The sequence below is a fragment of the Gossypium arboreum genome, chromosome 11 (assembly GCF_025698485.1).
Source record: "Gossypium arboreum isolate Shixiya-1 chromosome 11, ASM2569848v2, whole genome shotgun sequence".
NCBI classification, from domain to species: Eukaryota; Viridiplantae; Streptophyta; class Magnoliopsida; order Malvales; family Malvaceae; genus Gossypium; species Gossypium arboreum.
In genome coordinates this window covers 25,301,404-25,320,240 of record NC_069080.1, presented here as the reverse complement: position 1 = coordinate 25,320,240, position 18,837 = coordinate 25,301,404, and the positions used below count along the sequence as shown (strand labels likewise).

Sequence of the window (18,837 nt, the reverse complement as noted above, 5' to 3'; positions counted from 1 at the left end):
ATTAGTATCTGAAACTTCCCCCGAAGTTGGTAAAGATAAAATATAGGAATAGGAATACGTAGAATATGCATTCAAGGCTTAAATAAGACGTCCATGCGCATTGTTTGACCAACTTTTTAAGATCTTCTTTCGTTTTCCAGTCCATTTCTGGCTGTACGATTGCATCACTTATACATTCTAATTCGTGGTAATATAATTCAAAATACCAGGTCCTCACTCTCACTATTTCTGAATCCTTGACCGCCCCCAAAAATCAAACCAACCTTTGCCATTCTCTTTCCAAGCACCATTATCGATTCCCAAATTTGTTTCTTTATATATATTTGGATATTGTAGTTTTGAGTAATTAGAGTAAATGTGAATAAATATTATGTGTATTAATTATTTGAGGTTAAATTAGCTGGATATGTAAAAAAAAAATACGCGTTTTTTGTAATAATTGAAAAATATTTCGAGTTAAACATGTTTTATAATTTCTCTCAAAAAATAATTTATTTCCTAAATTAAAAAAATCAACTTATTTTACTAATACATAATTTTTTCGACATATTTTACTAATTTAACCATTATTTGAATAGGAATTTAGATTTAAATACCCAATTTTATAAATTTGGTATCTAAAATTATTGAAATGGAATTTTGGTATTGGATGAATAATAGTAAAAATCCAAATAATAAATCGAGTCGATAAATTTACAGATATAATTAAGTAAAAAAACAGTAAAACTCCAATCATCTGCCATTTCTAATAATAAATAGTATATTAGCATTAATTTAGAGTTAGAACTGGAAAATCAAAGATTTGTTTCACACTGGAGAAGTGATGATATTTGGACACGTTTTTGATAAATTATGAAATGGTTGAAAAGTCCAAGACTTGTGTGTGTGTTTCTTTCACAGCTTTTGAAAGTGGGGGCTCCATCTATCTCTATATATACCGTTATTTCAACACGTTTAATGAAATGACTTCAATCCTGACACAAATACTCGTACACAATATCTGAATAATTAAATAAGTAAATGCCCTCATTAAATTATCAATTTTTATTTAATCACCCAATTATCAATAAATTTTTTAATAATTCAACTATAAAAATTATAAAATAATTATCTAATTATTCAACTTTTTCTGTTTAGTCACCTGCCGTTAAATTATCAACGGAACATTTTATAAGAATACATACTAGATTTCATAATTGATGCTCTATTTTTATACTATTTTATTTTACTGTTCCCTAAGTTTAGTTATATTTGATGTAACAAAGCAGATTCTCTAATAAAAACCATGGCCATCAATTGAAAAGGGAAAGGGAAAAATATACTTTTTATGGTATTAGTGTACGTATCTCATACGAGTTTAGGTTTCTGGTCCTTACACTTGCTTGTTTAAAAAAAAAATTCTTCTCTTAACCACTTTTTCTTGAATATCCGATCAACTCTTATCTAATTGTAATTGGAAATACTCAGGCTATCTTCCCAAACACTCGCAAGCCAAACAATCCTCTAACCTTGGCCACCATCCATAACTCCATCAAACTTACCTCCACCAATTATCTCTCTTGCAAATTTAATATCGAATCCATCCTCATAGGTTATGACTTGCACAAGTTTATTAACGATTCGCATCTCTCGACCTGCCACCATCACCGTCAGCAACGCAATTTCCCCCAATCTTGCATGTCAAACATGGCTGAGACAAGACAAACTTTTGTTTGGAGCACTGGTGGGCACGATTTCACCTAACCTTGTGCCACGCATTACTCAATCAAAAACGTCTCGTGATGCTTGGCAAGCCCTTGCCAACACTTATGCTTTTCCTTCTTATGGACATATCAAACAAATCAAAGACAACTTGAAAAACATCTCCAAAGGATCACAATCTATCACTGACTATATGCAAGCCATAAAGACCAAAGCAGACGAACTTGTCACCCTTGGGAAACCACTTGATAATGAAAACTTTATAGTAACTTAGCAACTTTCCTCTTTAACATTAACTTAGCTACTTTTAAAATTGGAATAATAGTAACTTTAACCTTCAACATTTATACATTGTGTAATTTGGTTTTGTTTGCAATTTTACTTTTCATTGCGACATTGAGGGCTAAATTTAAAACAATGTGAAAAGATGAAAGTTATTGTATTGAACTTTTGCGTGCTTTCATTTTTGGTATATTTTCAATCATATTTAGTTGACTATTTCTTTTTAAGCTTTTTAGGTGAAAGGGTCATAAAGAAAAACAAAATTACAAAAATGATCAAACTACATGATGTGTTAATGTTAAGGGTTAATTTCTTTAGAATCAAAACTAATTGACATAATGTATAATGTTGAGGTTAAAGTTGCTATCATGCCAATTTTAAAAGTTGTTGCATCATCCTTCTTTTAGTCATTTAATGGCATTGGTCAATGTCCAAAAATGATAAAATGAAATAGTTAGATGATCGTTTCGTAACTTTTCATAATTAGATGATAAAAAACGGAACTTACCAATAAATACTAGTGTAGTTTACCCTAAGAATTATTAACGGTAAAACCCAAGGTTATTAAAATATTAGTAAATATACGTCTCAATCGTCCAACTTCAAAAAGTTACAAAATGGTGACTAAACTATTTGAAAGTTTTCGTTTATCATTGGGCTGTTAAAATCGCTTATGTATGGCATTCTTTGTTTACATTGCCTACACCAATCGAAAGCGCTCATTCCCCTGCAATTTTTTTTCATGAAACAGATTTGAACATCATGAATTTGTGAATCAAAATCCAAATAGCTTTCTACTTTGATCATTGACACTGATCGCCAAATCGACTTGGATCTAAGGTATGTTCTTCTCCTCGTCAATAGATATTGATCCACTGTTTCATTACTAAATCATTGCTTGGAGTTCGCTAGTTGAACTTTAAAAAAAACCCTTAATAACCCAGTGATTTAAAACAAAAAATTTCTAATAATTTACTAACTTAAAAGAAAAGTTGTGAATAGTTCAATGATTATTTTATAACTTTAAATTCTAATAATCAAAACATAAACTTATAATAATTTAGTGCCCTTCACTCAATGGGTTGAAAAATAAAATATATTGTTATGTGACTTTTTGGTATTATATAAGAGATGGAGGTACATGAATGATGAAATCTATTAAACGTGGAGACACCCACACCTTCCTAACTTGCAAACCATTTATAACACTTTATTTTCTTGTGAATTCAATTCTAATTTATTTAGAAAATTACTCTTTTAATAAATATTAATATTAATATAATAGTAATTTTCTCGTTCATTATTTTTATATGAAATATTTAAATAAAATAATTAAGAATGTAAGGTCTAAAAATTGAACATAAACTTATATTTAATTTTGCACTAATTGAAATTTTAACAAAAATCAATAATAATATATATATATGGTGAAATGATAAAACTTTAGATTTTTCAATCAATCAAAGTTTCATTTCGATATATTTTATATATTTTATTTTAATATACATAATTTATTATCTTTATCAACTGTATAAGTCACAAATCAACTCGACACTAACTTACAGTTATGACAAAATCATAATAAATAATTGTAGTGCATTTAGTATTGTGTTTATTATCAATGCATTTATATGTTTAAATTTCGTTTTTACTCATAATTTTATTTTAATATCAAACATATTTCATGTGTTGTTATGATTAATTAGTTTCAAACTATGCATTTTATTGTTTATTATATGTTATTTTTAAACATCGATATATGTTCATAATTCGTAATTTTCACACACATACACGTATGATAGGGTGTCTAGTCTAGGCGAGAAACAAGTGACTTTGATACCATATTTAAAATAAAGTATTCAACTATTGTTAAAAATGATTGAACTATGCAAATATGTTTTTTTTCTGCCATACAGTATATAAAAAAAAGTATTCAGTTATTGTTAAAAATTAAAACTATTTTAAAATAAATGTGTTAAGAATTTTAGTACTCTGGCAAAAAAAAATTATTATTAAATAAAATAAAACACTTAGAATTAGTGTGTAAAAATTGTTTGAAATTATATAATTAAACACATATTTGTCACTTAATAAGTAAAATTTAATTATTCATTAATTTGAATAAAATTATTTTATCTATACTTTATATCTTATTAGCATAATTTTAATTTTTAAATATACTATAAGATTAATCTATGTTTAGAAATTATATATATATATATATATATCTCTCATATAGATATAATAATTTAAGATATTATTTTATCAAATAAAATATTAAATTACAAAATATAAATAAAAATTAAAAATGATTTAAATTTATTTATGATATCAATCATAAAATTATAAAATAATTTTTATATATTCTTATTTATACATACAACCAAAACCGTAAACCGTCAACTAAGAAAATTAGTTTATTAATTATATTTAATTTTTAATTTAAAAATATAAAATAATAATAACAACAAAAAATTCAAAAATAAGATTTAGTGTTATTAAACAACATAAGGACATAGATAGATAGATAATTCAATACTAAAAATAGGAGCAAAGGCATAATTAAAATTTGGGCTAGAAGGGCAAAAGTAAATTTACCATGATATGAATTTAAAAACTTAGAATATTTGGAGGAGCTAAACCATCATTTATGGGGAAAGTGAGAATTGGATTATAAAGTATTGGGTGATTATATTAAAATTTTAGGAAATGACTATAAATTTACCAATTTAGTCAACCTACCCTTGATTCGAATAAATTTAAGAAATTTGTATAACCACTTATAATAAATTAATTTTGGAATACGAGTTGTATAAATATTTAGTGTAAGAAATTATTTTGTTTTTAAGTGTTTATAACTAAAACACCAGAAAAGAAGATATAAAATACATCCAAACCTCATACAGAAAAGGCAACATATAGAATCATATAATTGAGCTACTAAAAACAGCTTAGTTAGGTGAGGCAATCAAACACACAGAAGAAGAAAATCTCACAGCATTTTTCTTATTTTGGAGTTAACTATAAATCTTTATTATTATTATTTTTTATTATTTGAATTTAAGGATTAATATTTCATTAAATCAAATTATGCGGTGTTTTTAAAGTAGATACAACTTTAGAATTACAATTTCCATTATTAAGTTCTTGAGATTAAAAGTAAAAGGACTCATTTTCTAATATATAAGGACTTGAGAGACTGAAAGCCGAATTAGACCAATGTAGGTTGCTATTTGGTCATAACATAAAATAATAAAATAAGCGCTTTTGACTACGGGCATGGCATTGGCAGGCAGCAGCTACACCACCATCTCCTTCTTCCCTTCTTCCTACCTTGTTTCCTCTCTCATTGCCATTATCTTTGTTTTGGGGGCTTTTAATCATTTACCCCTTTACTATTTATTTATTTTCTTCTTTCTTCTTTTCCTATGGGATTCTATCTCTACAACTCATTCCTTTAGCATATCTTCTTCTTCTTCTTTGTTAACAACATCATGGGAGCCTGTCTCTCCACTACCAAAGTTATTGGCTCAAGCAGCAACGCCGCCGCCCACCACCGCAAACATCAACCCTCTGCCACCACTGTAACGGCCAATGAGAAGAAAGAGTCTCGAAAGCCAAATAATCAACAGGGTCAGCGGCAGCAGGTGAGGAGTTCTCAGCCTTTAAAGGTCAAAGGGAAGCCAAGTTCTACCAGACAAACAGGGATCATACCCTGCGGCAAGCGTACTGATTTTGGGTATCATAAAAATTTTGATCAGCGATACACCATTGGGAAATTGTTGGGACATGGACAATTTGGTTACACCTATGTTGCCATCGACAAGGCAAATGGGGATCGTGTTGCTGTTAAGAAAATTGATAAAAATAAGGTATTCTTTTTTAATGTTTTTCTCATCCTTTGCTTGTTTCTGCTTCTGGGTTCTTGGGATTATTTTGATTCACTTTTTCCTTTTGGCTATATCCGTAGTCTATTATATTCAAGGTGGGATTTTTTTTTCTTACTTCGGGTTAAGGTTATGGGAGTGTTTCCTTTCTCTGATTTGTAACCCAGTGAGGAGAGCTTGTTCTTTTCCCCTTCTGATTGGTCTCAATTAGAAACACCATCGACTTGTGTGTGGTAAAATTAGGTGGGTTAACTGCAATAACCTCGTCGAGCTATGAGGATTTTGAATCCATTCTTCTTCGGCTTGATAATCTTATTACTGTTTTACGATCTTGGTATGACAATCTTGTAATATCCATTTTGTTATAGCAAGTTTACAGCAATTGATTTAACTGTCATGATAGTTGAGCTAAAAATACAGTAGTTGCATCTGAAATCTAATATATCTTGCTGTTTGAACTGACCGTGAATTCAATAGAAGCATCGTAGAGATATTGAATGGAAGATGATGTATTTTTCACTCAATTAACTACTCAAAATTTGGTAGTCCTAATATGTCTTTTGCTTTTTCTTATGTGGTGGGGTGCAGATGGTTCTTCCAATGGCTGTTGAGGATGTCAAGCGAGAGGTTAAAATATTGGAAGCCTTGAAAGGGCATGAGAATGTGGTTCAGTTTTATAATGCATTTGAGGATGATTCTTATGTATACATTGTTATGGAGTAAGTTTTATGAATATCGTCTTCTTCTATGGCTGTTCTTTGGGTTCTCATTTTCTCTAATCATGTAATTTTCTTGTCTTCTGATGTTCACTTTTGAAAAAAAGTATTTTTTTTTCCGTAGCTGGTGACACATCTTTGACCTTGGTTATGTGCTTTTGTATCAATCCTTCTATGTCTTGATTATATCACGTTGTCGGTGGTGTTTGATGCTAGGTTATGTGAGGGTGGAGAGTTGCTGGACCGGATATTGGCTAAGTAAGGATGCTTAATTAATCTTGGGACATTTTTTTTACTGTATTTATGGTCCAAATATAATAATTAGTACTTCTCTTGATGGTTTCAATAGTGTCACAACCCGTAGTAATATGTTCTTATCATTTTCTTTCAGAAAAGATAGTCGTTATAGTGAAAAAGACGCAGCAGTTGTTGTACGGCAGATGCTCAAGGTTGCTGCTGAGTGTCATTTGCATGGCTTGGTGCATCGTGACATGAAACCTGAGGTTGCTGAACTACATTAACATGGCTTACATGTAAAATTTCTTTAGAAAGTCTTACCACTTGCTTATTGTTCTCTCAATGTTTCTTTACTGTAGAATTTCCTATTTAAGTCGACCAGAGAGGACTCACTGCTTAAGGCTACAGATTTTGGCTTGTCAGACTTTATCAGACCCGGTAAGTAGCATTTGCTTCGTGTAGAGATCTTGCTATTGCTCATGAAATAACTATGTATTAAAAAAAACCAGGATCCATCTACTGTGTTATTTAATTTTTCCTACTCTAGCTGTTACATTCATTTCAACTTTTTAATATTAGAATCTATCAATCACGGACACACCATGTCCCCTGCATATTGATTTGTGCCTGTTTTTGACACGGACAGGATGGAACATGTATCCAATATTTGGTCTTAACATATTTAACATCCAATATTTAACGCTATGCAGCCTATTTACCAAGATATTTGCAATGTAATTTAACTATTCCAATAATTTATTTATGTAATATAAAATGTTATATACTGATTATATTTATTTGCAAAACTTTTAGTATTAAAATATAATGTAAATGATTTTCATATCTTGTAGCATCATGTCCTTGTTTCTTTCTAAATTTGCGGTATCACTGTGTCCATATTGTGTTGTACTCTGTGCCATGTCCGTGCTTCCTAGTTTATACTCATGCTACAAATATCCAACCCATGCAATCCTTAACCATGACTGACTAAATGCAGGGAAGAGGTTTCATGATATTGTAGGCAGTGCCTACTATGTTGCTCCTGAGGTGTTAAAGAGAAGGTCAGGGCCCGAATCAGATGTCTGGAGTATTGGTGTAATTACCTACATTTTGCTTTGTGGGAAGCGGCCCTTTTGGGATAAGACCGAGGATGGCATATTTAAGGAGGTGTAGTACTTTTCCAAATCATGGATCTTGATTTATCTTTTTCATTGAATTTTATGGGTTTCATTCATTTACTCATTTATTATTATCACATGTAGATAGAAAATTACTTTTGCACTATGTTTGTTTCTGCACTAGAGGCATTTCAATGGACTGATTGATGCACTTCATTATCCTTTATGCACTTGTTATGCATGTGTCTACGAGGAAAAAATATGGAAATTTTGTTTATCGTCCAAGTTACTTTAGCTGTCTTTTGTTTGCTCTGAATAATTATGATTTTTCTTATGAAATCCACTGATAATATGGGTCAATGATTTTTTTTCTTCTGGCTTTATTTATTTATTTAATGTTAATATTTTCTGGAAAATTCATGTGCAAAATGTCAATGAACTCAGGTTTTGAAGAAGAAGCCTGATTTTCGTCGTAAGCCATGGCCAACAATTAGCAATGGTGCTAAAGATTTTGTGAAGAAGTTATTGGTGAAGGATCCCCATGCCAGACTGACAGCTGCTCAGGCCCTATGTATGTGTTTGTTTCTCTCTTCATAAATTATTACTTTTAACGCTAAGGAAAAGGATGGAAAGTTTGCTATTATTTCTAGAATATCTGATTGTTTTTAGCTTCTCCAGCACACCCGTGGGTTAGAGAAGGAGGAAATGCGTCTGATATTCCTGTTGATATTTCTGTCCTTAACAACCTGCGACAATTTGTGAAGTATAGTCGATTGAAGCAATTTGCTCTGAGGGTAATCTAGTTTGTCTTCCCGAAATATTAGTGGATTGTTCATGGTCATAAACGACTGTTATTCCCTCCATTTTTCATCATGTTAAATATAATTATTATTACTGTGTAGGCATTAGCTAGCACACTTAATGAAGAAGAGATAGCTGATCTTCGGGATCAGTTTGATGCAATTGATGTGGATAAGAATGGTTCTATTAGTCTTGAAGAGATGAGACAGGTAAACATTTCTATCACATGTAGCATCTTTTAGGTTGCACCGAGCTTCTTTGTATTCGTCCTGATAAAAATGGTTGCTGTGCAGGCCCTCGCTAAAGATCTTCCTTGGAAAATGAAGGAACCACGTGTCCTTGAGATTCTTCAAGCGGTGAGTACAGGTTTCATGTTTTTAATCCAGAAGTAACTTTTTGTTTTCCTCTTTCTTTTGTAATTAGTTTTTCTTTCCAGTGGTTTTGATTGTTGTGGAGGTGTTTATTTCCTCTGATCTCAGATTGATAGCAACACAGATGGGCTTGTTGATTTCAAGGAGTTTGTTGCAGCAGCTCTACATGTGAATCAAATGGAAGAACATGATTCTGATAAATGGCAGATGCTTTCGCAAGCTGCTTTTGAGAAATTTGATGTAGATAGAGATGGGTTTATAACTCCAGAGGAACTTAGAATGGTAAGTGTTGTTTTTGGTGATATTTTTCTTCTAAAAACAAAGAAAAAAGTGTTTATCCCTGCAAAATTAGACGTATGTGTTTGTGGAGTGCCCTTGTGTTGTGTCCCGAGAGGCCAATGTAATTGCTTGCAATGTCGACCTTTTTAATGAAGAATGTTACTAGTGTAATAAATTATGTTCTCTTATTCACATTGTGCAATCGTGTTTGCAGCACACGGGCTTAAGAGGTTCCATTGACCCTTTGCTTGAGGAGGCTGACATTGATAAAGATGGAAAAATAAGCCTTTCGGAATTCCGCCGACTTCTACGAACTGCAAGCATTAGTTCACGGAATGTACCTTGTTCATCTGATCAGCGGAATTCTCGGAAGTTATAGGTTATAATAGAAGTTTACGAGGGTTGATCAGTGGAGAGACAAAAAGAGAGCCAGGAGAATATAGAGGATTTTCCCAGATTTTGTGCTTGCTTGTATCCGTACTAGATCCCAAGCATGACTCCATATACCTGTCTTCATCAGCATGCTAGAGAAGGTTTTTAAACTCGAGTTCTGTTGGATGGAATCTGCAAGGTGTTGGATAATAAGAGTTGATGTTGGCAGTGGTAGCGAGATAGCTGCAGGTATATGGTCATACTAGGTATATGGTCATACTGTGTATATTTCTTTAGTTGGGTAGTTGTTGTTTGTTCCCTCCAAATTTGTAACATGCGACTCACAGTCATTTATCAATGAATATATGCTGCATCGAAATTCGCTCATCCGTTTTGCCCCTCCAAATGGTATCATATTTGAACCGCGCCAGCCACTAATTGCATGTCCAACTATGATATTATTGTGGTTGGCATTCACGTGGGCAGAGTCTCTTTCTTTATTAGGTGTGAAGTCCATTCAATGCAGGGCTATCTACCTGGTTGGGAAGTGAGGCTTAACTGCTTAAAAAGGCAATGGTAATAACTATTAAGGAAAACTGCTTCATGTTATATTTTAATCACTTATATTTAAAATGTTATGTTTTAGTTATTTATGTTATCGTTTCGTTATGAAAGTCGTTAAAATTTGTTATCTTCCAAACGACAATTCGATATGGTAGTTAAAATAAGTTTTAAATGGCTACGTGAATATTCAGTCAAATAAATTAATTTATTCTTTAATTAAATAAATTTAATAAATTGAATTTTTAAATTAATTAAAGGAAACTTTAATTTAGTTTCCTAAAATAATCAAAACTAATGGATCAAACTAATGGATCAGATTAATCCTTAAATTGGAAAAAAAGAATCATTGGTCTTCTTTTTCTTTTAATTTTTGTTTCCATTTTGATTGATCCATTTTTATAGACATTTTTGTCTTAAACATTTACGTTGCTATTTAAAACTCATTTTAATTGTTACGGTCATATTGTCATTTAAGAGATAATAGATTTTAACGGTGACTAAAACAACTAGTAATTAAAAACTGCAGTTTCAATCAACTTGGTTGTTCTCATCCAATAGAAGTAAAGCAAAGCAAAGGGTTCGTTGGTTATGACCGCTATCTGGTAAAGTCTAGTCAAACTTGTCGCATGTTGGTGGCTGCTAGGCTAGTGGCCTGTCATTTTATTGCAATAATTGCAGTGGGGAAGACTGGGACTTTGAAAAGTTGGGAGTCATTCACCCACAATGGCAAGTGGGGGCCCTTGTTAGGGGATCAACTTTTGCCTTTTTTTTTTTGAGGGGGGGGGTATATGTTAAAAATTGAGAGAAAGGGATAACAACAATAACAGTTGATTGAATGAACAGGAGAAAAAAGAAAGTTCCTTTCTAGATGGCATTATAACATATCCTGATCATCGCATCAATTCTAAATGAGCAGGAGAGAATTATATTAACAATAGAAAATTTGCAATTCACAAATACCTAGATAATGAAATCATCCAGGTCTGCCTCAACATCATTGATAGTTTCAGACAAGCATCTTCCAGACCCTCCTAATGCCAAAGAATCTGGCAGTAAGCAGAAAATGTACCCTTGTTTACGTACTTCTTTCGGCACTACCCTTGTCGGACTTAACACAGAATATCAGGAATTTGAAAAATTGTTCATTTTTTGGACTTTGAAACTTCATCCAGATTGTTAGAGGCGCTATCGCGAGGACCTTGAATTCGGCTTGAAGAGATACTGTTCACCATACTTCTCTCCTCAGTTTGCTTGCCTTTTGTTTCTACAGCAGACAAACCCTGCATATGACATTTGGTTATATTTAGCATCACAGACATTACAACCAGGGATATAGATTGATAAAATATACCTGATTTGTTGATGAACCAGGTATCTTCAGCTCAAGTTCGGTCACCACATCGTTAGAACCATCACAACTATCTCTGTTACTTCCTCCTTGGTCATCCATTGGTTTGCTTCTGCAATCCCTTTGGAAAGAAAGGTGTGAAGACGATGTAGGTTGTGATGATGGTTGTTCCATTGAATATGGTATGTAGGTTGAGCAGGGATTGGCAACAGCACCTGGACCATGATTTAGAAAATATGAATACGGTTGCAGTGAGGGGTGCATTGCAATTGGACCCGTAGGGACATGCAGAGGAGCTGGATATGAATAAGGGGGAGCCACAAAAACTGAAGGTTCAATACCGGTCCATGGGAACATGACACTAAGTCTTTGCTGATACTGAATGTTTAGGTTTTCGATATCAGCTTTTAAAGAAGCCTTTTCTTCTCAGAGCTCATTCTTCTCCTGAGTCAGCTGGTTGGAACAAAAATGCAAGTGAGAAAGCAACTAAAAGTACCATAATCTAAAGGTTTTAATACTAAGAGAATGTCACCTCACGTGATTCCTCAGTAAGTGATGGACACTCAGCCCTTAGTCTGTTGACTTCGGCAGTTAAATCCTTAAGCATTTGGGTTGTATCCACAAGTATAGTTACTTTATCATTCTTAGGTCTATCTGGGTCTACATTTCAAATCGTGACTTTTCAGAAATCAAGAACTTAACTTTTAACAAAAAGTGCATTCAGGGAAGAATTAACAGTAATCATGCCTAAGAGAAGTGCTGTAGAGGTAGGGACAAAAGGAACTGAGTATAACTGTCGATACAACTTCAATGAAAGAAAGAACAAAGTAGACATGGATACGATCAGACGAAATGCGTTAATCGCTGCAATCAAGCTCCTAACAAGTAGAGTTACTTCCTGAATTGCTTTTGTTCGATGTTCCAAGCAATATTTGAATGTTTTAGTTGTCTATGTGCACCGGTAACTATGCATCCTAAACACGAAAAAATTACAAGACCTTTTATCAACAGCTTTAAAGTGAACCAAGTTTAGTAGGCATTCAAAGTTTTCCAACTGCTTATCATCAAAGCAACAGCATCTAGCAGATGAATGAACGAGATGGGCGCAACCGTAACAACCGACAATGGCATCGAACTAGAAATTAGATAGTTCAAATTGTTACTACACTAAAGACCCCACTAGCTAGTGGAAGAGGATGAGTTATCCTAGTAACACAGGGTAAATTCATAGTCATCTAAAACAAGTAATGAATGGGCATAAATTTACCTAGCGTGTTACCCAACTCAACAAATTGCTCATTCAGCTTGTCCCTCCTCAATTTTTCACGGTCCGCCTTCTGAACTTTCCTTGCAGCTATTGGATCAGTAGCTTCCATCTCCTGCCTTTGTCTGCCAAATTATAGAAACAATGAATGTCCATCACAACCACCAAAATTACACGATGATTCACCAACACTAAATAAGTACCACAATTAAAATGTGAAATAAGCAAGAAATAAAACGAGAAATTTAACACGCCGAAGAGAACAAAAACCTGGGTTCAGGGTTTGAGGGGTCCAAATCTGCTGCCGCTGGCATAGAGAAATCGTTAGGCTTCCATTGATGATCCATTGCTGATTTTTTCCCCTTAGTATGAAGCTGGCATTTAAAGTTATAGATCAAGCTGATGATCCAAAACTTTTATGCGTGTTTTGCCTTTGCTTGGGTGAATTCTGAGAGAGAAAATCGTAAATGGGGGAAGGAAGAGGAAACTCAAACCACAACAGCACTAACTTGTGTTCACCACGAGCCCAAACCTGTTTGTGGGACCTGTCGGATTTAATTAACTTCACAAAAAAGGCGGTTTTTTCAAGTGGGTTGTAGACCACCGTAAATTTCGTAGGATTGCGTTGACTTTTAATTTAATTGGCTGCAAATGTTATATATAAAACAATCCATAAAGTATAAATTAATTTTAATTTTGATATATATTTTAAATATTGATTATTATTTGGTATTTTTTTCATTTCACAATCTTTAAAAATTATCATGTGTTTTGAGTGAATTAATTTAGCTCCACTATTTTTTTCCTTTAAATTAAAATTCAATCAAGTAGAGTTTTAAATGAAATCATTTTATTTGTAGTGAAAAGATAATTAGTTTAATTTATCAGAATTAAAGTCAAAGCCTTGTAATGGGCTTTGACTTTGTGACAAAAAAAAGAAATTGTTAAAAAAATTATGTGGATAATTATTATTATTCAATATTACTAACGAGTAAATCTTTAGCAGAGAAGATAGAAGGTGAATTTTTACTTATGTGGAATGAAATTTGAATTTGGAGATACAAATAATTTTTTTTATATTCCTCTATTGTGTATGTATATATAATTTACATAGAATAGAAATATAGAGTTTTGCATTTTTATATCTCTCAAAAATTCTATTTTTACTAATAATCTTGTTGTTGGATCGGATTCTAATAATCTCTTTTTAATATTTTTTAATATACTCTTATATGACACTTGTCAACTCTCTAACATTGTTTATGGAATCTAAAAATTTCATTGGCATCAGTAACAAATATTATTCCTTCAAATATTAACTATAAATCTTATCACACGCTATAAATATGGAAATCATAAATTTAAAACATATCTTTAAAAATAACTTACAATAAACAATGAACCATATTATTTGAAACTAATTAATCATAAAAACATATTAAATATGAATGAAATTAAAATAAAATTTAAATACATAAATACATCGGACAAATAATACTAAATGTTCTACAATTATTTATCATGCTTTTATCATCAATTGTGAGTTAAATTAAGTTGACTTGTGATACCAACTAAATTAATAAGATTATTAATATAAAAAACTGAAAGAGATAATAAATTGTACATATTAAAATAAAAATATATAAAATTTATCAAAATAAAACTTTAGTTTAATAATAAATTTAAGATTTTAATAATACAATTAACATTGATTCAAATATTATATTATGTATATTTTATTAATTTTTTAAAATAAAAAACTAAAATGTTCTTAAATAATATAACCTATTTTAATAATTTTTTTGTAACTTTTCTAATTAAGTTAACAAGATATTAATTTAATAAAACTTAAATAATAAAATAGATATAAATAATAATTTGATCATTTCCGATCTCAACACACACACAAAAAAAAAAAAACCTCAATTCCTTTTATGCTGATATTATCTGCTTCAAACCAGAAAAGAAAAGAGAAGGAAAATAAGGGGGAAATTTAAGTTATGAAGAAATGAAGATAGTAACTTACAACGTAAATGGACTGAGGCAAAGAGTCTCACAGTTCGGTTCTCTCCTTAAATTACTCAATTCCTTTGATGCTGATATTATCTGCATCCAGGTCCCAAATTTTCTTTCCCCCCTTTTTTTTTTCTTTTCTTTAAATTTAATATATATTTACTACCTTAATTCTTTTTCCTAATTTCTTTGGGGGGGGGTTGAATTAGGAGACGAAATTGAGAAGACAAGAATTAACGGCGGATTTGGCAATAGCCGATGGCTATGAATCCTTCTTTTCCTGCACTCGTTCCTCCGACAAAGGCCGAACTGGGTACTCCGGTAAGATGTTCGATTGTATGCCTCAATGAGAAAAGAAGAAAAGAAAAGTTCCCCACTTATTTTATTTTCAGGTGTGGCAACATTTTGTCGTGTTAAGTCGGCGTTCTCCAGTGTAGAAGCGGCGTTGCCGATTGCGGCGGAGGAAGGCTTCACGGGTCTCCTAGGTTGTTCTAGAAAAGACGAAGCAGCTTCAGCAGTAGCTGAAGGGCTTGTGGAGTTTTCAAGAGAGGAGCTTCTCAAAGTTGATAGTGAGGGGCGGTGCATTATCACAGATCATGGTCATTTCGGTTAGTTTAACATGATATTATTAATTGGGTTAGTTCTTTGTAAGATGGTACGATTGTCTCAATCTTTTCTTAATGTATTTGTTAGTTCTTTTCAACTTGTATGGACCCCGAGCAGGGGACGGTGATTCTGAGAGAATTCAGTTCAAGCTCAACTTTTTCAAGATATTAGAGGTGATGAAATTTGTTTAGTGAGAACTTTTATTTGAGAGATGTGAAATTGGTGCAATGGGGATTGACACTGGTTGTCTTTGATGTAGAAAAGATGGGAGTCTCTGTTGTGTCGAGGAAGGAGGATTTTTGTTGTTGGTGACCTCAACATTGCTCCTTCTGCTATTGATCGTTGTGAAGCTGGACCAGATTTTGAGAAGAATGAGTAAGCGTTGGACCTATTTTTGTAACTTTTCTGAGTCTGACATTGTTTACAACTCTATGGATTGTATATATTATGGGATGAAACTGGCTTTCTTTCAAAGTACTTAGCTCAGTTGCAATCCATTGTAGGTTTAGAACATGGTTTAGATCAATGCTAGTGGAATCTGGAGGCCATTTCTTTGATGTTTTCAGGGAAAAAAATCCAAACAGGTTTTAACTTTCTTCTTATGACATTGAATTCATTGTATTCAATTGACATTCCTCTTATAACATTATTAGAAGTTCTGCTTTTTCATCATTATTAACAGGTAAGGTAAGCGTTTATTCTGTTGTTATGAAGGCTTTTAATGTTTTATGGTTTTGGTTATTTACTTGTTTTTCCATCTTTAACTTATTTGCAGAAGAGAAGCATTTACATGCTGGCCTTCAAATACTGGTGCTGAGCAATTCAATTATGGGACAAGAATTGATCATATTCTATGTGCTGGGCCTTGCTTACATGAGGAGCACGATGTAGAGGGACATAATTTGGTAACCTGCCATGTGAAGGAGTGTGACATCTTGACAGAATACAAGCGGTGGAAGCCTGGAAGTGCAACAAGGTAAAGATTAGATCTAACCTTGTAGTTTTCTCTTTTCAAATTACTTTGTGGTCATCTTAATGATCGAAGGTCTAAGTTTTGATTGTTATGGTCACTGAAGTCTCATGTTATTCTAAATCAAATCCGACAATATTCTAAATATTTAGATATTAGCATGTTTTTGTCTATTTTGCCTCATGCAGGTGGAAAGGAGGGTGGAACATTAAGTTAGAAGGTTCGGACCATGCACCTGTTTATACGTGCTTAAGGGAAATCCCTGATGTCTTAGAACATAGCACTCCATCTTTAGCTGCTAGATATCTGCCAATGGTTCATGGTCTGCAGCAAACTCTTGGTACGAGATTCAGTTCCCATATTTGGACATTACTTTCATTTAAATTTTAGTATATATGTCTTAGAGAATTATTTCTGCAGCAATGTAATTTTTCAAAGATTATTCTTTTTTTTCTTGTACAGTGTCAGTTTTAATGAGAAGGCAAGCTACTAAGCAAGTCAAATCCGATGTAGTATCAAGTTCATTTCCTGATGAAAGTATCATCTCAGGAGGTTGCAGTCATGTAAAAAGGTCTATAGCTAATTGTGATGCTAATGGAACAGATATATCCTGCTGTTCTTTGGACCAGGACTCCCGAAACCCCATCCTAAAAGTTGTTGGTCATTCTGAAGATCTCAAAGAGGAGGCTGCTTGTAGCACTACCATTGTATTCAACGAGGAGTACACCAGTCCATTGCCTAACAAACGAACCAGGAAAAGAGCTAGAAAGAGTCAACAGCTCTCCTTGAGATCATTTTTCCCCAAAAGTCAAAACCTAGATTATGGCATCGAGAATTCTACAAATGATATTTCAACTAACCAGACCGGTGTCCTAAACTCTAACAATCAGTCCCAGGAAGCTCCTGTGATGGATGATCGTAGATGCACTACCATGCAGAATGATACAAATGGAATTTCATCCTCACAGGGTCAAGAAGAACCAGATCGTCCATGTAGTCCAGCACAAAACAACACAAATGGGAATGCATCCTCACAGGATCAAGAAGAACAAGATGGTAGTCGTTATTTGGAGAAACAGAAGAAGAGTGATGCATTATTGGAGTGGCAAAGGATCCAACAACTCATGCAGAACAGCATACCTCTTTGCAAGGGCCATAGAGAACCTTGTGTTTCTCGAGTAGTGAAGAAACCGGGTCCTAATTTTGGTCATAGGTTCTACGTGTGTGCTCGAGCTGAGGTATGCGTGTTTTATCAATTCATTAACCAGTCTGCTCTTCAAGTGCAGTTTACTGATTACATTAGGAAAGGTGCCGGATTTATGAAATAATTCAAGTTGTTCTTTTGGCATCTTACAGGGTCCTTCTTCCAACCCCGAAGCAAATTGTGGTTACTTCAGATGGGCTTCTACGAAGTCACGGCCAAAATGATGGTGATCCTTCTTCTCAAAGTTTGATGGGAGGATATGCACATGTCCTTCCCTCTTGACCGGCTCCACAATGCTGGCATACCACCCATTTTGTAAATTATTGATCAATTTCAGCCTCTTCCATGCTAGAGAGCGAACTCTTTCTTTCATCCTGGTCATGTACTGAGGATGTTGAACGTCAGTTCATCTTAATTAGTCCAATGGATCAATTTTTCAGTGGTTTAACACTGCATTTGTCAATGATATCAACATTAACACCACCATAAGGTTAACTTCCTGTAATCTGTTTCTTCTTTGTTGGTTGAATAGTGTATTGACATGAATCAAAGAGAATCATTTTTCATCAATAAACTATCTTATATGAATCAAAGAGGACAATTTTTCTTCATCAATCAAAAGGCCTTGAGTAGATGGAATGCACTACACTGACTATTCACTCCAAAGAAAACCACCAATATAGTGTTCAGACATCAGTCTGGGGTACAATCCCTGTAAAAAAACACGCACACAATCATACGTCACTCGTAGACAAACCGAGTTGGATTTCTTAACTTGGTCAGCGGAAGAAAAACATTACTTAAATGGTAAACCAACGGGGACTTCATTGGTTAGAATGAGAAATCGAATGGCCGCGTATTATTCCTGTTCGGGTAATTTTCCTTAAATGATCAAATGAGCTGTTTCCAGAAAAACCTAAGTGGTGACAGTTTCTAACGCATACAAGCATCCCCCTTCCATGCTCATCACTTGTCAATAATCGTATAATATCTATTGCAGGATTTTACTTTTTCTCCAAGGCTAAGCAAACTGTCATTACAATTTAGGTAAATGGCGAAATCACTTCCATGTTCCTTCTTATTTATTTGAATCGAACCTCCTCA

The 18,837-nt window shown here is 33.2% G+C and overlaps 2 protein-coding genes and 1 pseudogene across 6 annotated transcripts; 2 read left to right on the top strand and 1 right to left on the bottom strand.

Moving 5' to 3' along the window:
• Positions 1-5,182: 5,182 nt before the first annotated feature.
• LOC108470498 (calcium-dependent protein kinase 28-like) lies at positions 5,183-10,151 on the top strand. 3 transcript variants are annotated; one of them, XM_017771834.2, is made up of 12 exons: positions 5,183-5,855; positions 6,459-6,589; positions 6,803-6,844; positions 6,978-7,089; positions 7,183-7,261; positions 7,821-7,990; positions 8,386-8,512; positions 8,620-8,735; positions 8,844-8,951; positions 9,036-9,098; positions 9,222-9,395; positions 9,607-10,151. In XM_017771834.2, the coding sequence occupies exons 1-12, from the start codon at positions 5,478-5,480 to the stop codon at positions 9,769-9,771; spliced, it is 1,665 nt and encodes a 554-aa protein (XP_017627323.1). In that variant the 5' UTR covers positions 5,183-5,477; the 3' UTR covers positions 9,772-10,151. The 3 variants fall into 3 exon arrangements, with proteins under 3 accessions (XP_017627323.1, XP_052877752.1, XP_052877753.1); XM_053021792.1 differs by having other exon boundaries at positions 8,611-8,735; XM_053021793.1 differs by lacking the exon at positions 9,607-10,151 and having other exon boundaries at positions 5,184-5,855; positions 8,611-8,735; positions 9,179-9,387.
• Positions 10,152-11,159: 1,008 nt separating this feature from the next.
• On the bottom strand, positions 11,160-13,204 carry LOC108472842 (transcription factor bHLH121-like; annotated as a pseudogene).
• Positions 13,205-14,826: 1,622 nt separating this feature from the next.
• Positions 14,827-18,326, top strand: LOC108470630 (DNA-(apurinic or apyrimidinic site) endonuclease 2). Of its 3 annotated transcripts, none has more exons than XM_017771993.2 (10): positions 14,827-15,056; positions 15,163-15,274; positions 15,346-15,561; positions 15,647-15,732; positions 15,819-15,934; positions 16,063-16,143; positions 16,335-16,535; positions 16,718-16,869; positions 16,992-17,767; positions 17,886-18,326. In XM_017771993.2, the coding sequence occupies exons 1-10, from the start codon at positions 14,949-14,951 to the stop codon at positions 17,955-17,957; spliced, it is 1,920 nt and encodes a 639-aa protein (XP_017627482.1). In that variant the 5' UTR covers positions 14,827-14,948; the 3' UTR covers positions 17,958-18,326. The 3 variants fall into 3 exon arrangements, with proteins under 3 accessions (XP_017627482.1, XP_052878353.1, XP_052878354.1); XM_053022394.1 differs by having other exon boundaries at positions 14,917-15,056; positions 15,372-15,561; XM_053022393.1 differs by having other exon boundaries at positions 14,915-15,274; positions 15,372-15,561.
• The last annotated feature ends 511 nt before the right edge of the window (positions 18,327-18,837 follow it).

What these genes read in the sequence shown, in the direction of transcription:
- LOC108470498 (XM_053021792.1), top strand. Translation starts at nt 5,478, where the DNA reads ATGGGAGCCTGTCTCTCCACTACCAAAGTTATTGGCTCAAGCAGCAAC. An exon ending in TATGTATACATTGTTATGGA is followed by an intron (nt 6,590 to 6,802) that starts GTAAGTTTTATG and finishes GTTTGATGCTAG; the next exon opens with GTTATGTGAGGGTGGAGAGT. An exon ending in CTGGACCGGATATTGGCTAA is followed by an intron (nt 6,845 to 6,977) that starts GTAAGGATGCTT and finishes ATTTTCTTTCAG; the next exon opens with AAAAGATAGTCGTTATAGTG.
- LOC108470630 (XM_017771993.2), top strand. Translation starts at nt 14,949, where the DNA reads ATGAAGATAGTAACTTACAACGTAAATGGACTGAGGCAAAGAGTCTCA. An exon ending in CTGATATTATCTGCATCCAG is followed by an intron (nt 15,057 to 15,162) that starts GTCCCAAATTTT and finishes GGGTTGAATTAG; the next exon opens with GAGACGAAATTGAGAAGACA. An exon ending in AAGCCTGGAAGTGCAACAAG is followed by an intron (nt 16,536 to 16,717) that starts GTAAAGATTAGA and finishes TGCCTCATGCAG; the next exon opens with GTGGAAAGGAGGGTGGAACA.